The sequence below is a fragment of the Dama dama genome, chromosome 5 (assembly GCF_033118175.1).
Source record: "Dama dama isolate Ldn47 chromosome 5, ASM3311817v1, whole genome shotgun sequence".
Taxonomy (NCBI): domain Eukaryota; kingdom Metazoa; phylum Chordata; class Mammalia; order Artiodactyla; family Cervidae; genus Dama; species Dama dama.
In genome coordinates, this window is record NC_083685.1 from 54,639,005 (window position 1) to 54,657,983 (window position 18,979).

General features: G+C 38.0%; 1 protein-coding gene across 3 annotated transcripts in view; it reads right to left on the reverse strand.

The window, feature by feature from the left end:
- Positions 1-285: 285 nt before the first annotated feature.
- The window catches only part of INPP4B (inositol polyphosphate-4-phosphatase type II B), an 851,446-nt gene continuing 832,752 nt past the window's right edge, over positions 286-18,979 (reverse strand). For 2 of the 3 annotated variants that reach the window (XM_061142406.1, XM_061142405.1), the window contains one exon: positions 286-6,273. In XM_061142406.1, coding sequence (XP_060998389.1) covers positions 6,141-6,273 — 133 coding nt within the window. In that variant the 3' untranslated portion in view covers positions 286-6,140. The remainder of the gene's footprint in view (positions 6,274-18,979) is intronic. The other variant, XM_061142404.1, reaches the window with a different exon arrangement.

Sequence of the window (18,979 nt, forward strand, 5' to 3'; positions counted from 1 at the left end):
CCCAAAGATGAAGCATCTGGTTATTGCATCTTTTAAAATTATAGTTGATTTTAGTCCCATAGAATAGCAACTCTGAAAGATGCATTCTGCTATTAATAGTTACTAACCTAGTATCAATGTAAAATTTGCACTGCATTTACACTTCATCAGAAAATTAGTCTATGTTTTTTTAAATACTATTTAGGCTACACTTCTGCTATTTTAATAAAGTTTTAGAGATTTCTACATTGACAAAAATGAAAAAAAATGTATAATTTGATATTTGAAATGAAAAAGACAGAAACATAAAAAATAAAAATCACATTTATTAAAAAATATACACAATGTACAATGAATATGGTTTTCACAGAACAATAAAACAAAATTATTTTTCTTCAAATGACAATATAAAGTGATCTAACCTATTTGTGCCTCATTTCTTAGGACTATACATTATTGGTTGATCTGGAATATATATTTAACACTAAAAGAAAACAAATGCAAATGTTTCAGCTAAGTACCACAAGAATCTGAAAATCACATATTAGGTTAAATAAAATAAAATATCCACAAGAGTGTATGTGTACAAAGGATTGCACATGTGAGGTGAAATGGGAGTGTCTATACAGTTACAGAAATGTGGCATCTGCCTTTTAAAATTTGAAAGCTCTCTGACATGAAATGGCTTTTAATATTTATAGTGATATAAAAGCATCATAAGAGCTACTAATATATAGATAATAGAGCAATCTTGCTAATATTTGAGTCAATACTGCCTGCCAGTCAATAAAATTGCACCAAGTCATCATCAAAGATGTACTGTTGAGCTGCACCCTTGTATGACCTTAGAATATTCTGATAATTTAGGAAGACTATGAATGTTTCATACCATGAGTATGAAAGTGCAGCATCTTAAAGAAAGACTAAAAGATAAGTGGCTCAGTGGTAATGACTATACCTTCCAATGATGGAGTTGCAGGAGACATCCCTAGGTCAGGAATATTCCCTGGAGGAGGAAACAGCAACCCACTCAAGTATTCTTACCTGGGAAATCCCATGGAGAGAGAAACCTGGTGGGCTACAGCCCACGGGATTGCAAAGAGCTGGACATGACTGAGCAACTGAGGACAGCATGAAAGATAAGCAACATACGATTTACCAGGCAACAATACTTGTAGTAGGTCTTCTCTCTAATGTTCAGTCTCTCTGGGTACTATACTTAACTGTGAGTCACGTTTTCCTTTTTAAATTTAAAATTCTGACTATTCATGCAATCTATAAAAGTTTATGCTCAGGAGAGCTGGTGGCATGTACATATTTTAAGTTAATACTACCTTACAATGTTTTCCTACCTCCTTGATACTAATAGCCAGATATGATTTCTTTCTTTGACATCAGAAATGCTTTAGATTTCCTCTTACATGCTTAGAAATAAAACTAAGAGTGTTTAATCTGCACTATAACTCAGAAAGAAAAAGCCCAAACTTCCATACCTTAACTTTATACCTAATTGGCTCGCCATATTTTATCTAAAATATTAACTGCATTTTTCTGTTCTTGAAGTTTTTGCTAGAGATAACAGCTGTTTGGAAAGTTGTAACTTAAATTTCTTCCAAAGAAACAAAAGATCTGATACATTGGTAGTTTCTTTATAAAGTAATGAAACATAAATATGGAGGGGAAAAAAGCAAAACTCTTGCAGATTGCAGCTGGGCTAAATGAATGTGGATTCTGTGAATTCACCTAAAATTGTCAATCCACTATACAGCTCTCAGCAAATTATTCTCTTAAGTGGCACATAATCTGTAAAGCCTCCAGCTATTAGAGATGCCTTGTGTTTAATATATTTGCTTCACCATGCAACTGCTGGTCACAGTTTTTCTCAGACCAGTTTCTTAAACCTGTGATGAAAGTTGATTTATTTCTCAAAAGATTATAAAAGGTGGCCTATATAGGCCAACATATGGCCCATAGGTTCAACATATGTTGAACAAAACCTCTGATAGACCATCTTGTTTGGAAATCAAACACCTAAACATTTGTGTGATTTAGCGTACTGCCAGAGTTTAATTTGTTTAATCTAACAGTTTGGTTTCCAATTTAGCTATATTTATTAGAATCTGGGCCTGGTAGTATGTTACTGCTTTTCCAGCTTTTAGCAAATGCTAAAATTATAAACTTAAAACTGATACTGAAGTGCATTTTTACTGATTTTCTAATTAGGCTAACATTTCCCTGAATTTTGCCTGAAGTTGTTATTGCTTACATGAAAGCTGTATTGCTCAGATTTCCCCTGCAGGACATCATAGAGAGATACATTTTTATCTATTTATTTTTAAATATTTCACTTTTTGGCCACACAGTGGGGTATTAGTTCCTTGACTAGGGATCCAATCTGTGCTCTGTGAATTGGAAGCATAGAGTCCAGTGGAGTGGAGCAACTGGGCCACCAAGGGAGTCCCCAAGAGACACATTTTTAAATGAATTGCTATGACTGTTTTAAATATGAATAAACATAAACAGCAAATATTACTGATAGTCTAACAGGAGTCTTTAAAGAGGGCATAAACCAAGTCAAAACTGTAGCCCTCTGAGGGTGACTGCACTTAGTATCATTGTAATAATTTAATTCTGCTTCCAAGCAGTGATTATTTTCTGGAGAAAAAGTGAAGGAGGCATCCAGTTTTGCGCTGGTCAATGTTTAACACGTGGTTTTCCAGGAATTCAAAGTATGGGTTGGTAGCATTTGGCAGTTTCCAGGGTGTAACACCCACCATGGTCAATTTCAAGTTACCTATGTGATGTTACTGCATGCGGAGTCAGGAAGTGAGGCCCAGTTAGCACATTATAAACATCATGTTTCCACTGATACAACTGGCATAAATAACCTCAGCAGCAGATATAAACAGTATAATATAGCAAAATAATTAGGCTGCATTAAGCTTTGATTATCATTTTTAATAAGATTTATTCAATTGTGTTCTGTAATTTAATATTTAATGATGGTTGTGTTTTGAAAACCGGCTTACAGGATTTAACAGTCAAGTATTGTGAGTCAGCACCAGCCAGTTTCTAGCACACCACTATTATCCTCTTCTCAGCACCTAGCAAATTTTACATAGGAGGGGCTTGGATTTGCTTGGGAAGAAAAGCATGAATCTTCTTCTCTCCCACGTCTAATTCTAGGCAAAACACCATACTTAGTTGAGAGAAAAAAAAGGGAAGTATCTCCCACCCAGATGCTTGCTTTTAAGACCTCACATCCTCAGAACAAGAGGTCATAGTCTTATAAAGTAAAGACTGGAGCTTAGTTACCTGGTGTCCTGCTCCCACTGGACAGCTGGTCATTTCAGTACAATCTGTCAGCAGGATCAAATATTTGCTCTGACACATGGGATTACTGGGTTGACCAAACTGTTTACATCAAAGGATTGTTTGGGCAGAGTGTTGACAAAACCCAAGTTAATACTGACAAGAAAGAAACAACCACACAAGAAATAAATGCAAGGGTACATCTAAAATATGGGTCTGCTTCAATAAAATATTTCAAACTTTTACATTGAGCTATTCTGCAGAACATTTTTCAGGCTCTGGATCTTAGGTCACTGGGTCAAACATAACTAGGATTGCATTTTCCCTTGTTTTAAGTATGTTTTCTGTAGGACTTTGTAAATAGCTAATACTGAAGTATTATCTACTTTTGATGACATCAGAGGGCAAACACGTTTCTGAGCAAAAAAATTATCTTGTTTGGAAATGTTTTCTTGGTTCAGTGTCTGACTCAATGTGATCTCTTCAAATAGAATGACTGGTGCATCTTTAAAATGAAAATGGAAGCAGAAAAGCATGACTGAGCCTGTGTTTGTACAAAAGAGATTTTAAAACTTTTTGTATAACATTTCCGCTTTGATTTAGAAAGATTTAGTAACTTAAGAAATAATGAAGTAGTTTTCCAAGCATACTTGAAATATCTCTCAGGAAAGGGGTGACATTATTGTCACTATGAAAAAACATTTGCTTGATGAAATCTACTTTTAGAACATGAACAAATATAGGTTTCCAATAGACAAATACAGAAAACTATGTTAATAATAAATGAGAAAGTACATTACCTTCATTTGTATTACAGTAAGTTCTACTCTTTGAGAACTTCTATAATAGTACTTCATAGAAAAGAAAAAAAAAAAAAAAAAACACAAAACTTTGAAATGTCTTCCACAAACAGAAAACCCTACAGTTGGTTTTCTGGTTAATAAATATTTTTTCCATATTTGAATCAAGAGGTTTCATTTTTAAAAATATGAACAAAACTATTGTTCATAAGACTATTTACAAGATGATAAATCATTTAAGGTAACTTGGAACTCAAGACTGCCATCTGATATACTGAATGTGGCTTCATGGTTACTCAAAGGAATCACTGTCATACCAACCACTTTACCTTAAATCCAGTGGGATAATGAAAATAACCACAAATCCTACCATTTTTAAATGAAACTGAACAATTCGAAGATTATATTTACTCAGTGAAATTGAGAATGAGGTATAAAGGAGAACAAGATAACCTGTCCATGAATAGATCCACAGCACACAGCATCTTTTCATGAAAAACACAGTAAATATTTTGACAACTGCCTCAAGTATAATGCCCACAAGTCCTTAACTAAAATAACAGATAGATAATTCTAGCATTAAAAGCCCCAGAGGGTTATCTAAAATTGCAGCAATTTAAAAAGCCCAACATGAGCCTGGAGATCTGCTTAGAATCTTTATTTCAATAGGTATCTTGGTTGAGGAGCTATCATATCAGCTAGGAAAGCTACAGATGATTTGTTGAATGTGGTCATTGCTAAGAGGTGTCTATGTAACAGGTCTTTGGCATTTCCAAGGGAGACTGATGCTCTGGATCGCAAGCTCCTCTGATGAGAAAAGAAAACATATAAATTCTTAAAATAGGGAGAAAATAAATGTCATTTATTTAGACCTCTGTACTCTGAGTTTCAATTACAGCAATACATGCCAAGGCCTATTTAACTAGTATCCTTCCCAAATTTTCATGTATATATTTAGGGTGGCAATTCACAGATCGGATAAGCCACAAGCTACAAGGTAAGAAGGGATTGTAACCAGGGTTCTGAAATCATCTAGCTGAGTAACTGGGAACACAGCTTCCTTGTACTTTAGTTTAGCCATTTATAATATTTATAACGTTATACATGATGATCTCTAAGGGAATTTCTGACTTGTAGTTTTAGGAAACTCATGGTGTTATTTTACCAAGTAAGGGCAAATTTGAAATTCAGTTTAGGAGAAATAATTGTTTTGGTTTATCATTAACTACGGTAGCATAAGTTTTAAAAGGTTCATTCACATATACTAATCTATGCCAGGCAATGCATACTTACATCATTGATTGATACATATTAAGATAAATGCTAGAAAACACCTCAAAGATATCTTACAGACTTTCATGAACTTGACTACATGAAGTTTAGGCTGATGGGGCAAATCAATCCAAGTCAGAGTTTTGAAAAGATACCATGTTTTCAAAAAGTATTTTTATTGCTTTATTAACACTGTCCATCAACATTTTTAGGAGGACCAGTCACACCTTTGCAGGATGACAGTCTTTACAAGCACATAGGAACTGCTTCTGTAGTCAGGATCACAAGTTAACACTCCCTAATTTCCATTCACTAGAAAAATATTTTTAAAGCCCGCAAATGGGCTCTCAGGTTGTATATAAGAAAGGATGGGGGATATCTCAAAGCCTCTCTCCTCTTGACACTCTCCTATCATCGCTTTGGAGTGGAGAATGCCACTCTCTGAATCACCTCCAGAGCCCCTAAAGCAACTTAGGTTTTCTCAGAACGTCTTCCATTAAAAATCCCAAGAATGAAATGTACACTTTTTGAACTGATCTCAACCAGTGAGGATCAATACACAGAAGCTTGGCACTAGAAACACAATATGATTTAAGATTTGTTTAATGGATTTCTTTCAGAGTCATATGCTGATAACTAATTCAAGTAACTTCTAGATTTGGGTGAACATTCCTGATCACCTCCCTCCACAAATTCATGACAATGAAAACAGAAAAACGGTGGAGATTTTCCAACGGAAGCATATTTGTGTTCCTGTTTATTTACATGTTGATAAACTTAGGTGTCAGCTTTTCCATAAGTCCCCTCTGGAGGTCTGTAGTACTTGGGGAAAGCCATCAGCTGTAGCATGTTGAAAGCATACTTCCTGCATTTGATATTCTTCAGTACATTTTCTATGCGGCATCCTTCTCTGGTGAAAGGGGAAAAAGCACAACTTCATGAAACACAGAATAAATAAATATGCTTTATTTGTTCAATGCAGAGTTGCAGCAACAGTCCGAGTAAAAATAACAAAGATTCAACTCTACATTTTTTTTTTCACAAGTGATGATACATCTTACAAAATTAAATCCTAGGCCAGGCCCAATACCATTATTGCCCTCGGAAAAAAGATGAGTAGAGTCCCTTTGCTCTTAACATATATTTCAGGTTTAATAAACTCTTTAAATATAATTTGATCCACAATACAGCTTCATTTTCATTTCATAAATATATCTGCCTTTTTATAACTTTTCCACAAATGAATTTCTCAGTCTCTTTAAAACACATGAACATCTACACGTAGCCCTAAGGATGTAGGTTCTAGGAATAAGGCATTTAATTAAGTCTGGCCCTATAGATTTTTAAAGGAAAGTTTCATCTCTATTTGACTGCATTATTTTAGCTGTGCAACGAGGAGGAAAATGGCTTTCCAAACAGCCTGGTCCAAGTCTCAGCTTTGTCAAGAGGAGTGCTTGTGGACAGATAGTACAAAAATCACAGGTGCTGAAAATGGGGCATCGAGACGCAAACAAGACTTGGTTAAAAAGAATAGAAAATTACAGTGAGCGCCAAACCAACCCAAACCATAGTTACAAATGGATTCATTTAATTACAAAACAGAAACAGCCATTCTCTCCAGAAAGTTACTTGACAGAAAAAAGGTTAATTGCAGCAAAGAAATCACAGAACTAACAGGTTAAGAAATCGAACAGAGGGTTCTATCAGCTGACGGCGACAATGAGATCAGCACAGTGGAAATCGAGTCTGGATGGAAGGAACCTCCCACATCTGTAGGACTTGTCTCAGGGTTCCGGGGTGTTGTGCAAATTCAGTCTTAATTTCTTTAAATAAATGGAAATGGGAAGAGGAACAGGAGGTGCAGAACTTCAAGCTTTCAGGATTCTGTTCTTTGTCTTATTCCAAAGACAGGAATTTAAAAATTCTTCTTGAGCTAGTTAACAGTTGGGAAATACTTTTCCATGAACAAAGGAGCAAAATAATTCACTTAATGCATAGTACTTCTTTTCTTTTAGCTTTTAGGAAAAACAAATAAAACACAATTCAAACATTTGCTTGTTCTTTTTTTTTTTTAAATTCTGTGAATCTGAAAATGTAGAAATTACAGCATTGTCCCCATAATTTAAAGTCCATTGTCAGTTGTAGAAAAGAAAGGAATGCAACATAAAACTTATTGGTATTTGGCTAAAAGTAATGCAAGACTTAAAATAAGCCACACAACTAGCAGGTGTGAGCTGACAAGCAGCAAGGCGACAGGATAGAAGTGTCGAGAAGTTGGCTTGTTATCAGTTAGACAGCCTGTTTCAGGATCGTCAGATTCATTCAGTGCTCCCTGGGTTTGTCTGCTGTTAAACAGGGAAGGGGGCAAGGAGTTAGGGGAGAAAAGAAAATAGTATAGCATTCACACAGTAAAGAAACTCAACCTTAGATATCCTGAAATACAACATATTATCTTATATCATTTGGAAGTTTCAGATGAAGTTTTTATGCTAAATAGACCCAAATGCATCCTGTGTGCTTTTTCTACCTGGACTACAGTGACAAATATATTTAAAAAAAGAAGATTCTTTTTGCTTTTTGTGCAAAAAGGAGGAGGGAGATGCTATGGTGATATTCACATGGGGCGAATATATATGCACAAGGAAAAACTCAAGAAGCATAACAGCACCAATAGAGAACATGACATGGATAAAACTAAAGTATGGATCAGCCCATAAAAAATAATCTGATAAATCAATACATCTTTGGAAAATGAAATGAGAAACACAGTATGTAGTGAAGGAAACAGATGTGTTTGGCACATTCAAACACACTGTCTATTGTTTATGTACCTATATAATGTATTTAAAGTTATAAAAATGATTTATGGAAATGGTTTAGTATTTTAAATGGATTAAACACCTGACATGTCATCCTTGCCAGCCATAAGATTAGTTTAACAAAACCTGACTCAGCACCCTTCCACTAGTTCAGCTCATAAATTATGTTGTCTCCCGCTTATCTTCCTAAAATGAGGCCAAAAATATCTCCTATAGACTCCTAAGCTTAAAGGAGATTATATTTGCAGAGTGACATGTCAAAAAAGAAAAGATTCTAAATTTCCAGGTTGTGTATTTTCTGTGTAAGTGAAAAACGAGCATTTGTAATTGGGCTGAAAAGCAGTTCCAATTATGCCATATTTGTAATATGCCATACTGATGTGAGTTGAAAACACAAATTTTTTTCTATGGTATAGTTCATCAGTATTCAGAGTATTCAGAATTTCAGTCACTCAGTTGTCAAGGCATTTTTGATCTCTAACAGCTCTTTCAGGTTTTAAAGCAGAAAAACAGGGGTTGCTCAGTCGATGAACGGTGCTATGTATGCAAAGGTACCTTCTAAATAAGCCCGTTACCATCCATGACACCTTTTTAACCAGTGGCAGCCTCTGAAGACCTCCTACACAGAGATTTTTGACCTGGTGTCCACTACAACCAGTGGCTACACATGGACAAACAGCAGTCTTAATGATTTTAAACAGTGATCTGACTTCACTTAAATCAGTCATGCTAGGCTGGGTTCTAGTGTTCCCTTGTTGTTGGGTGAAGACCTAAGGGTTTTTCAGCCAGTGACAAAGTGAAATACTCCTATCTGGAAAATGAGTAGCTTATTGTGTGAAATGGAGTACTATTTAATTCCTATTGTCAGTTGTACTTGGCTACTTGTTCAACTCTTACTGCTTACTAGGTAGGAAATATGTAGTAGATTTTAAAGTATGGATACTCCCCCATCTTTACCCCTTGGTATCCACATGTGGGAATGGGAGATTGGGATTGACATATATTCACTCTTGATACTATGTATAAAATAGATAACAAATGAGAAAATACTGTATATTCCAGGGACGTCTACTCAGTGCTCTGTGGTGAAATAAATGGGAAGGAAATCCAAAAAGGAGGGGATATATGTATATATACAGCTGATTCACTTTGCTGGACAACAGAAGCAGACATGACATTGTAAAGCAACTATGCTTCAATAAAAATTAACTGAAATATACATTTTGTGGCAGGTGGGAGGGAGGTTCGAGGCAGGGGACATATTGCACACTTATGTCTAATTCATGTTGATGTATGACAGAAATCAAACCAATATTGTAAAGCAATTATTTTTCAATTAAATTTAAATAAATTTAAAAAATAAGATATGGATACCTTTGAATGTGACTAACAAAAGCTTCCTTGTCCAATATTATTTCTCTAATATCACCTTTACTAACACTCACTCCTGTCCACTATTAAGATGAAGGTTATCTGTAGCAAATTAACTTTGTTAAAACCTTGGTTCCTTTCCAATGATTCTTGTTAAGAGAGAAGTACAGAGTTTCATGTATCATTTATCTATTATCTACTATTATCTATCTATCATAATATAAATATTACCTTCTGATTACAAATTAAGGTTAAATATTAACCTCAGTCTATCAGTCATATTATAGAAACACTTTCTCTTTCCCAATGAAGCACCCATTGACAGGCTCCAGCTGAGGCACAGACAACTGGTCGACAAGCAAGTTGAAACAATCTTTTAACAGTCCTTACTTCAAATACAAGGGACTCATTCATACCAGATGGCTTTTTTCCCTACAATTGCCAGGGCCCATTTATTACTTTCCAAGTCTTCTTGTTAAACATGTCTTTCAAGTCAAAGTACTACATTAAAAGATTAGGTTCTTTTGAGGGGCAGTTTTATAATTGAATTAATTGGTTGCTTACTAATTTTAGTCTCAGGAGATCAGAATAATATATTACAAATGCCTTTGACATAGTCATTCTATTCTTCAGCTGGAAGCAACATAACCTATGGCTGCCACAGCATGTAGAGCTTGAGGCCCTGACTATGTCACCCAGTGGGGACAGAGGCCCTTGGGGCTGCTTTCTTGCTTCCTGCTAAGAACAGCACAAATGTTTATTTCTTCAGGGCCACAAATGAAATTTTCAGCACTCTGCAAGTGTAAATGCAAAGGATGTGCTAAGTAATAATATTAGTAATTTCCTCCCTGGGAGATTATGACAAATAATTAATTAGTGGCTGCCTGGCATGGTATCCTGACAACCCAGCGTCATTAGCTTTAGCCATCAGTGACGGGTAGATCACCATGGAAGCAAATCACAATGTTGTCTCCACTGAAAATGTGACATGATGAGACATTTAAGGGCAGTTACTGAATCTGCAGGATAGAAAATGATTTTTTTTTCTTCAAAGACCTGTCAAAGCAATCACTTAAAATAGAAACAAGCAAAAATGCGTTTCACTCTTAAACACATCACTGCCTACACGAGGAGACATTTCCTTAGATAAAACCCAACGTGCATGACTTGATGATATTTGGTTTTTCCCCCCTCTTTTCTGTCACTGACTACTGCTGTATCCTAGATCACAAGGGTGACAAGTCCCCCACTATAGGTATCCTCTCAAATCATTCAGACCTCTGAAAATACAAGTTAGAGTCTTCCTGTCTCCCCCTGCTGGGTAATTATTCATGAATAATGTTGCTATTTGATATTTTATTCCTTTAACCACTGTAGCTCTTCAAGCTCCCCCAAAGGAAAATTAGCAATTAAAACTGAATTGAAAAATCTTTCCTTCTGACCAGAAAGCTGATTTCCTCCCATGCTAAAATGAGACCATTTCATTTTTAATTACATTCAAGTTTGGAGTTATAGGCATAGCATCTTGAAATGATGAGCCAAGATTTTAGAGCCAATATCTCACTGGGCTTTATTTGAGTCCACATTCATCTGATAAGTCGATCTTAATAGAGCACCATGTTTCAGGCTCTAAAATGTCGGATTGTGTCAGATTTTAAACTGGCAGACCTGTGTAGAGATGAATATAATGTAGGTCTTTATCAATAAGAGATTTGAGAGTGGTATCTACATCATAGAACAGGAGATTCTCAGACGCTAAGTGACTTTAAGAAGTCTTCAAGTTGAATTACACATTTTATAGATAAGAAAATAAATTTAAAGGCTTTGCCTAGGCTTCTAAAACAGTAAGTTGTAAGAAAAAGGATCCTGAGAATGTAGTTTGCCTAGCTCACAGTTTCATTATACGATAGCCTGGTAAAATAAGGGGAGAAGGGTTTTTTGCTTGCAGTTTAGATTTAGGTCCAGTTTTAAATATAATGACTCAAAATACACTTAGATGTCAAATTACTAAAATTTCCCCAAAATTTAGCTTATAATTAGAATATTGAAAGTATATTTCCAGGACTTCATTTAAAAAAAACTGTGCAACTGTTTAAATTGGGGGGGGGGGGTCATTTTAATAAAAGAATATCAAGGTTGTGATAATTTCCACTGGCTTAAAAGCAAGACTGGGCTTCCCACATGGCACTAGTGTTAAAGAACCTGCCTGTAAGTGCAGGAGAAGAAAGAGACGTGGATTTAATCCCTGGGTTAGGTAGATTCCCTGCAGGAGGGCATGGTAACCCACTCCAGTATTCTTGCCTGGAGAATCCCATGGACAGAGGAACCTGGTGGGTTATGGTCTACAAGGTTGCAAACAGTCAGACACAACTGACGTGACTTAACATGCACGCAGAAGCTGGATTAGCTTTTGTGGCCACTGAATCCTCAGAAACATTTAAAATGCTTTCTTCATTTTAACTGGATTTCAGAATCTAATACAAAATACATTATGTCACCCACAGGAAAATCCCCTAAATTAGGAAATTCCTCAGAAGACATAAGACTATGTCACTGTTTGGAGTGTCCAGATCATAGAATGTTTTCAATAATCATAGACAAGTTTGCTATAAAAGAGAGAGCAGTGTTAAGTGAAATCCCATTCAGAGGAAGCAAGAGCCCTTGGCATAGGACACATGGATTTCTCTGGATGTGACATTCTAAGGGGAGGGCTACTGTGAACTAGAGGATGCCAGAGCAAGGTAACCAGGAAAATGATAGTGGGCCTGGGAACTTGGAAAATGATAGTGAACCTGGGAACCTGGAAAATGATAGTGGGCTTGGCAACCTGGCAAAGCAGAAAAGACTGGAGGCAATGGGAGAGGATTCCATTGGCTTAGAGAAGAGGGACCTTTATGGTTAAGAGGTTGTTGATTTCAGATAGTCAAAGATTCAATCATTTAAGTCTGGGCAAACTGCAAAGCAATGGAAGTGTCTGAAGTAAGCAAAGAGATCTCCATGTATCATATCCAATCATGTGACAGCTACTGAATAGACATTACAGGAAGTCTCCAACATAATGAATGGGCTCCATTCTGAGAGCATGTTCGTAAGTTCAACTTGTTGGTAAGTCCAACCAAGTGAGCCTAGGTACCCAACTAACACAATCAACTATATAGTATTGCTACTGTACTGTAATAGGTTTATAATACATTTCACAAAAGTATACATAAAAAGCAAACAAACACTCAAAAAATAAAGAAAACATTTTTAATCTTACGGTACAGCACCTTTAAAAGTACAGTAATGCAGAACGACAGCTGGCTCACAGGAGCTGGCCTTGAGTGAGCAGGCGAGAGTTACGGACCAGAGGAGGGAGAGGAGGTGGGAGATGGTAGAACTGCAGGATTGTCAGCACTAGGAGACAGAGGGCAGGCTGCGGTCTCACTTGTGCCTAACACTGATGGCACAGGTTCGGATTGCTTGCTGGAACTAGATGGGTGTTCGCATCTTGGTAAGTTTGCAACTTAAAGGCTCATATGTAGGGAACTTACTGTATCTCATTCACTTCTTATAATGGGTTGGTATTATTATCCCCACAGGCTAAAAAGGATTATAAAACCTGCTCAAGCAGCAGATAGGGAATTTTTATCTTCATCTTATTAATAGAAAAACCATATTCCTTTCACCTTATGGTTGGGTTCCTTTCAGCACAGATTTCCCCCTGCCTCTCAGAAACTGGCAGCTGTGATTTCTTGCTAGTTGCTAGATTAGATTAAGCAACCTCTAAAATTACTTCCACCTCTACCTTCCTATGATTCCTTGATACTATTAAGACATAAAGTGTGTCTATTAAGACACACTCTAGAGACGCATATTTTTCTACTAATAAAATAGGTGACAGTTCAATAAGAAATAGTTGGGGTATGGGGCAAAAATCAAAGAATGCAAAGAATGTTGACATTGTATTTAGTCTCTAAAGTCTCTTGCTCATTCTTACCTGTTTTCAGAATTAAAAAAAAAAAAATCTGACCTATTTAATGTTTAATTTCTCCCCCACATCTCTTCTAGCATTCTTCTTCCAATTTCACTCTTTTAGTTTCACAAAGTACCTAGACAATAAGAATGTCTTCTTGTCAGAGTAAGGAAGGCTCTTGGTACTTCGCTGGTGGTCCAGTGGCTAAAACTCTGCACTCCCAATGCAAAGGACTCTGGTTCGATTCCTAGCCAGGAAACTAGAGCCTGCATGCCACAACTACGAGTTTGCATGCTACAACAAAGACCCTGCAGAGTCAAATAAATAAATACACATAAATCCTTATTTAAAAAGAAGCAAGGCTTCAAGAAGTGACACTTTCAGATAGTGTCTAACACTGCTTTGAATCCTGCAGACACCCAGAAAAACAAGATAGCTAAAAATGTTTTATAAAAAAGTTTAAAAAGGAAAAAGAGACAGAATGAATGAGTTCAAAGTATAATTGCTTCCATCAGACCATTTTCAGAGAATTGATACCAGTTTTGATCTTCAAATTTTAGCAAGGAGAATATTTGGATGGGGTCCAGAAAGAAATACCATAAATGATTAAAGGGCTGAAGAAAAAAAGCTTTTGAGGAAGTGTTTAAGGTTAATTTTGTTTGGATAAAAAAGAAGGTTAATATGTGATGTGGCTGCTACATTTAACAGTATGTAAGACAGTGGTAAAATCATTTTTGAGGTATTAAATTGTGTTTTGCTCTCTTACATTTTACCCTGTAGTATAAAGCACGACTCTGGGGATTTTAGCAGTGCTGAAAGCAAGAGCAGCCTGGACTAAATAGATTTGGTGTTCTTTAACCTTACAACAGAGAATATGTGAGGTGTCCATTGAGGGGGCAAAAGGATCTTTGAGCGTTGAAAGAGAAAAGAGAGGGAGAAGGAGAAGGAAGGGGAGGGAGGGAGGGAAGGCAGGGAGAGAGAGAGAGAGCAAGCACAGTGGGGAGAAGGCAAAGGGGCAAATGTTGGTGCTCCCAGAGGAGGACACCCCGTGTGGGGAGGGAGGACCATGCAGGGCAGGGAGAAGGGGGAAGCCAGCACATGCATCGAAGGAGGCTGGCCCTACATCATTGGTCTGCTTTGCCAAAGGTTCCCTTGTCTTGAGCTTGGTTTGGATGCAAGGATATGAAGCAGCTTAAAGGTATCATAATGAATAGGAAATGGGCATATCAGCAGCTGATGATTGATACAGACAAGCTTTCTAGAAGTTTCAGTGCAAAATAAGACTGTGACAAGCAGAGAGCTCAAAACAATAGGAATCGATTTTCCACCAGCCTGGCTGGACAGGAGCTGAAATGTGGAATGAAGTTTATTTAAAGAAATTATTTAAAAAGAAAACCAAGCCCTATTACCTTATATATACCTCGGTTAGTAAACAGGTTATAGGGCAGTTCTACAAAGAAGTATATAGATGCAGATATATGCCTATAACTCATTTTCTATTTCCCATGTGATGTTATTAGCTTTACTTTGTATAAGAGCTCCTACAAGTTGACTTAGTTTTAAGTATGGCTTCAAAGTATCAGTCAGAGAGAAGAAATCAGATTAGCCAATAAAACATTCTGTGAGGGGGAGGAGCCAAGATGGCGGAGGAGTAGGACGGGGAGACCACTTTCTCTCCTACAAATTCATCAAAAGAATAACTGAACGCAGAGCAAACTTCGCAAAACAACTTCTGATCGCTAGCTGAGGTCATCAGGTGCCCAGAAAAGCAGCCCATTGTCTTCGAAAGGAGGTAGGACAAAATATAAAAGATAAAAAGTGAGACAAAAGAGCTAAGGACGGAGGTCCGTCCCGGGAAGGGAGTCTTGGGTGGCATTGCTTGGGGTAGGGTCCGGGCCTGAGTGCCCTGAGGACAATCGGAGGGAGCTTCTGTGAGTTGCCAACTTGAACTGTGGGAGACCAAAAGAGAGAGAGAAAATTAACCGGCCAGAACACACTGCCGGCCGTTTGCAGAACAAAGAGACCGAGAAAGTCCAGAGAAGAGCTCGCAGGCTGCGGACCGGCCCAGCCCCGCCGGAGGCAGGAGGCAGGGGGGAGGGGAAGGTCGCGGCGAGACACAGGGCGCAGGCACCCGACCGGCGCGGGCGGGGACTGGGGCTGGGGACGCGGAGGGCAGAAGGCGCACGCACCCGACTGGCGCCAGCGGAAACTGAGACTGGGTCCGCGGAAGGGAGTGGGCGCGCCACACCTGGGGAGAGTGCGCCCACCAAGCCCCTGGCTGCCTGGACCGCTCTGACGGGGAAGGCACAGAGAGCAGGCGCAGCTTTTCGTTCCGCGCTTTTGTGGAACACCTGAGGGCTGGAACCTCACGCAGCGCGGGGCGCGCTCCATATAGAACAGCAGGAAGCCTGAGCAGCGCAGACGGAGAGAGCAGCGTCAGCCCCTCCCGGCAGCGCAAGCCTCTCCCTGCAGCGCCAGCCCCTCCCCGCAGAGCGACGGAACTAGCTACCTGAATAAGAGTCCACCTCCGCCCGCCTGTGTCAGGGCGGAAATGAGGCTCTGAAGAGACCTGCAAACAGAAGCCAAATAAACAAAGGGAACCGCTTCAGAAGGGACTGGTGCAACAGATTAAAATCCCTCTAGAAAACACCGACTACACCGGAAGGGGCCTGTAGATATCGAGAAGTGTAAGCTGGAACGAGGAGCTATCTGAAACTGAGCCGAACCCACACTGACCGCAACAGCTCCAGAGAAACTCCTAGATATAATTTTACTTTTTTCTCTTTTTTTTTCTTTTTTTCTTTTTTCTCTTTTATTTTCCTTTAAAATCCCCTATTACTCCCCCATTACTCCTTAACTTTCATTTCCATAGATTTTTATGATTTTTTTAATTAGGGGAAAAAAATTTTTTTTTGTCTTTTTTTTTCTTTCTTTTTTCTTCTTTTTTTCTTTCCTTTTTCTTTTCTATTTTCTATTTTTCTTTTTCTCTTATTTCTTTTAAAGTCCTCTAGTACTCCTCTGCTATTCCTTAATTTTCATTTTCAATACACTATAACCTTACAAAAAAAAAAAAAAAGAGAAGCCCTATTTTTAAACCAAAGATTATTCTCTCCCAATCTTGACTCTCTGTTTTCTACCTAAGAACACCTCTATTTCCTCCTTTCCCCTTCTCTTCCCAATCCAATTCTGTGAATCTTTGTAGGTGACTGGGCTACGGAGAACACTCTGGGAACAGACAGCTGCGTAGATCTGTCTCTCTCCTCTTGAGTCCCCCTTTTTTCTCCTCTTGCTCATCTCTATCTCCCTCCTCCCTCTCCTCTTCTTCATGTAACTCTGTGAACCTCTCTGGGTGTCCCTAACGGGGGAGAATCTTTTCGCCATTAACCTAGAAGTTTTCTTATCAGTGCTGTATAGTTGGAGAAGTCCTGAGACTACAGGAAGAATAAAACTGAAATCCAGAGGCAGGAGACTTAAGCCCAAAACCTGAGAACACCAGAAAACTCCTGACTACATGGAACTTTAAGTAATAAGTGACTGTCCAAAAGCCTCCATACCTACACTGAAACCAACCACCACCCAAGAGCCAATAAGTTTTAGAGCAAGACATACCACGCAAATTCTCCAGCAACGCAGGAACATAGCCCTGAACGTCAACATACAGGCTGCCCAAGGTCACACCTAACACATAGACCCATCTCAAAACTCATTACTGGGCACTCCATTGCTCTCCAAAGAGAAGAAATCAAGTTCCACGCACCAGAACACTGACGCAAGCTTCCCTAACCAGGAAACCTTGAGAAGCCAATCATCTAACCCCACCCACTGGGTAAATCCTCCACAATAAAAAGGAACCACAGACCTCCAGAACACAGAAAGCCCACTCCAGACACAGCAATCTAAACAAGATGAAAAGGCAAAGAAATACCCAACAGGTAAAGGAACATGAAAAATGCCCACCAAGTCAAACAAAAGAGGAGGAGATAGGGAATCTACCTGAAAAAGAATTTAGAATAATGATAATAAAAATGATCCAAAATCTTGAAAACAAAATGGAGTTACAGATAAATAGCCTGGAAACAAAGATTGAAAAGATTCAAGAACTGTTTAATAAAGACCTAGAATAAATAAAAAAGAGTCAATTAAAAATGAATAATGCAATGAATGAGATCAAAAACACTTTGGAGGGAACCAAGAGTAGAATAACAGAGGCAGAAGATAGGATAAGTGAGGTAGAAGATAAAATGGTGGAAATAAATGAAGCAGAGAGGAAAAAAGAAAAAAGGATCAAAAGAAATGAGGACAACCTCAGGGACCTCTGGGACAATGTGAAACGCCCCAACATTCGAATCATAGGAGTTCCAGAAGAAGAAGACAAAAAGAAAGGCCATGAGAAAATACTCGAGGAGATAATAGCTGAAAACTTCCCTAAAATGGGGAAGGAAATAGCCACCCAAGTCCAAGAAACCCAGAGAGTCCCAAACAGGATAAACCCAAGGTAAAACACCCCAAGACACATATTAATCAAATTAACAAAGATCAAACACAAAGAACAAATATTAAAAGCAGCAAGGGAAAAACAACAAATAACACACAAAGGGATTCCCATAAGGATAACAGCTGATCTTTCAATAGAAACCCTCCAGGCCAGAAGGGAATGGCAGGACGTACTGAAAGTAATGAAAGAGAATAACCTACAACCTAGATTACTGTATCCAGCAAGGATCTCATTCAGATATGAAGGAGAATTCAAAAGCTTTACAGATAAGCAAAAGTTGAGAGAATTCAGCACCACCAAACCAGCTCTTCAACAAATGCTAAAGGATCTTCTCTAGACAGGAAATGTAGAAAGGTTGTATAAACGTGAACCCAAAACAACAAAGTAAATGGCAACGGGACCACACCTATCAATAATTACCCTAAATGTAAATGGGTTGAATGCCCCAACCAAAAGACAAAGATTGGCTGAATGGATACAAAAACAAGACCCCTATATATGCTGTCTACAAGAGACCCACCTCAAAGCAAGAGACACATACAGACTAAAAGTGAAGGGCTGGAAAAAAATATTTCATGCAAACGGAGACCAAAAGAAAGCAGGAGTCGCAATACTCATATCAGATGAAATAGACTTTCAAATAAAGGATGTGAAAAGAGACAAAGAAGGACACTACATAATGATCAAAGGATCAATCCAAGAAGAAGATATAACAATTATAAATATATATGCACCCAACATAGGAGCACCGCAATATGTACGGCAAACGCTAACGAGTATGAAAGAGGAAATTAATAGTAACACAATAATAGTGGGAGACTTTAATACCCCACTCACAACTATGGATAGATCAACTAAACAGAAAATTAACAAGGAAACACAAACCTTAAATGACACAATGGACCAGCTAGACCTAATTGATATCTATAGGACATTTCACCCCAAAACAACCAACTTCACCTTTTTCTCAAGTGCA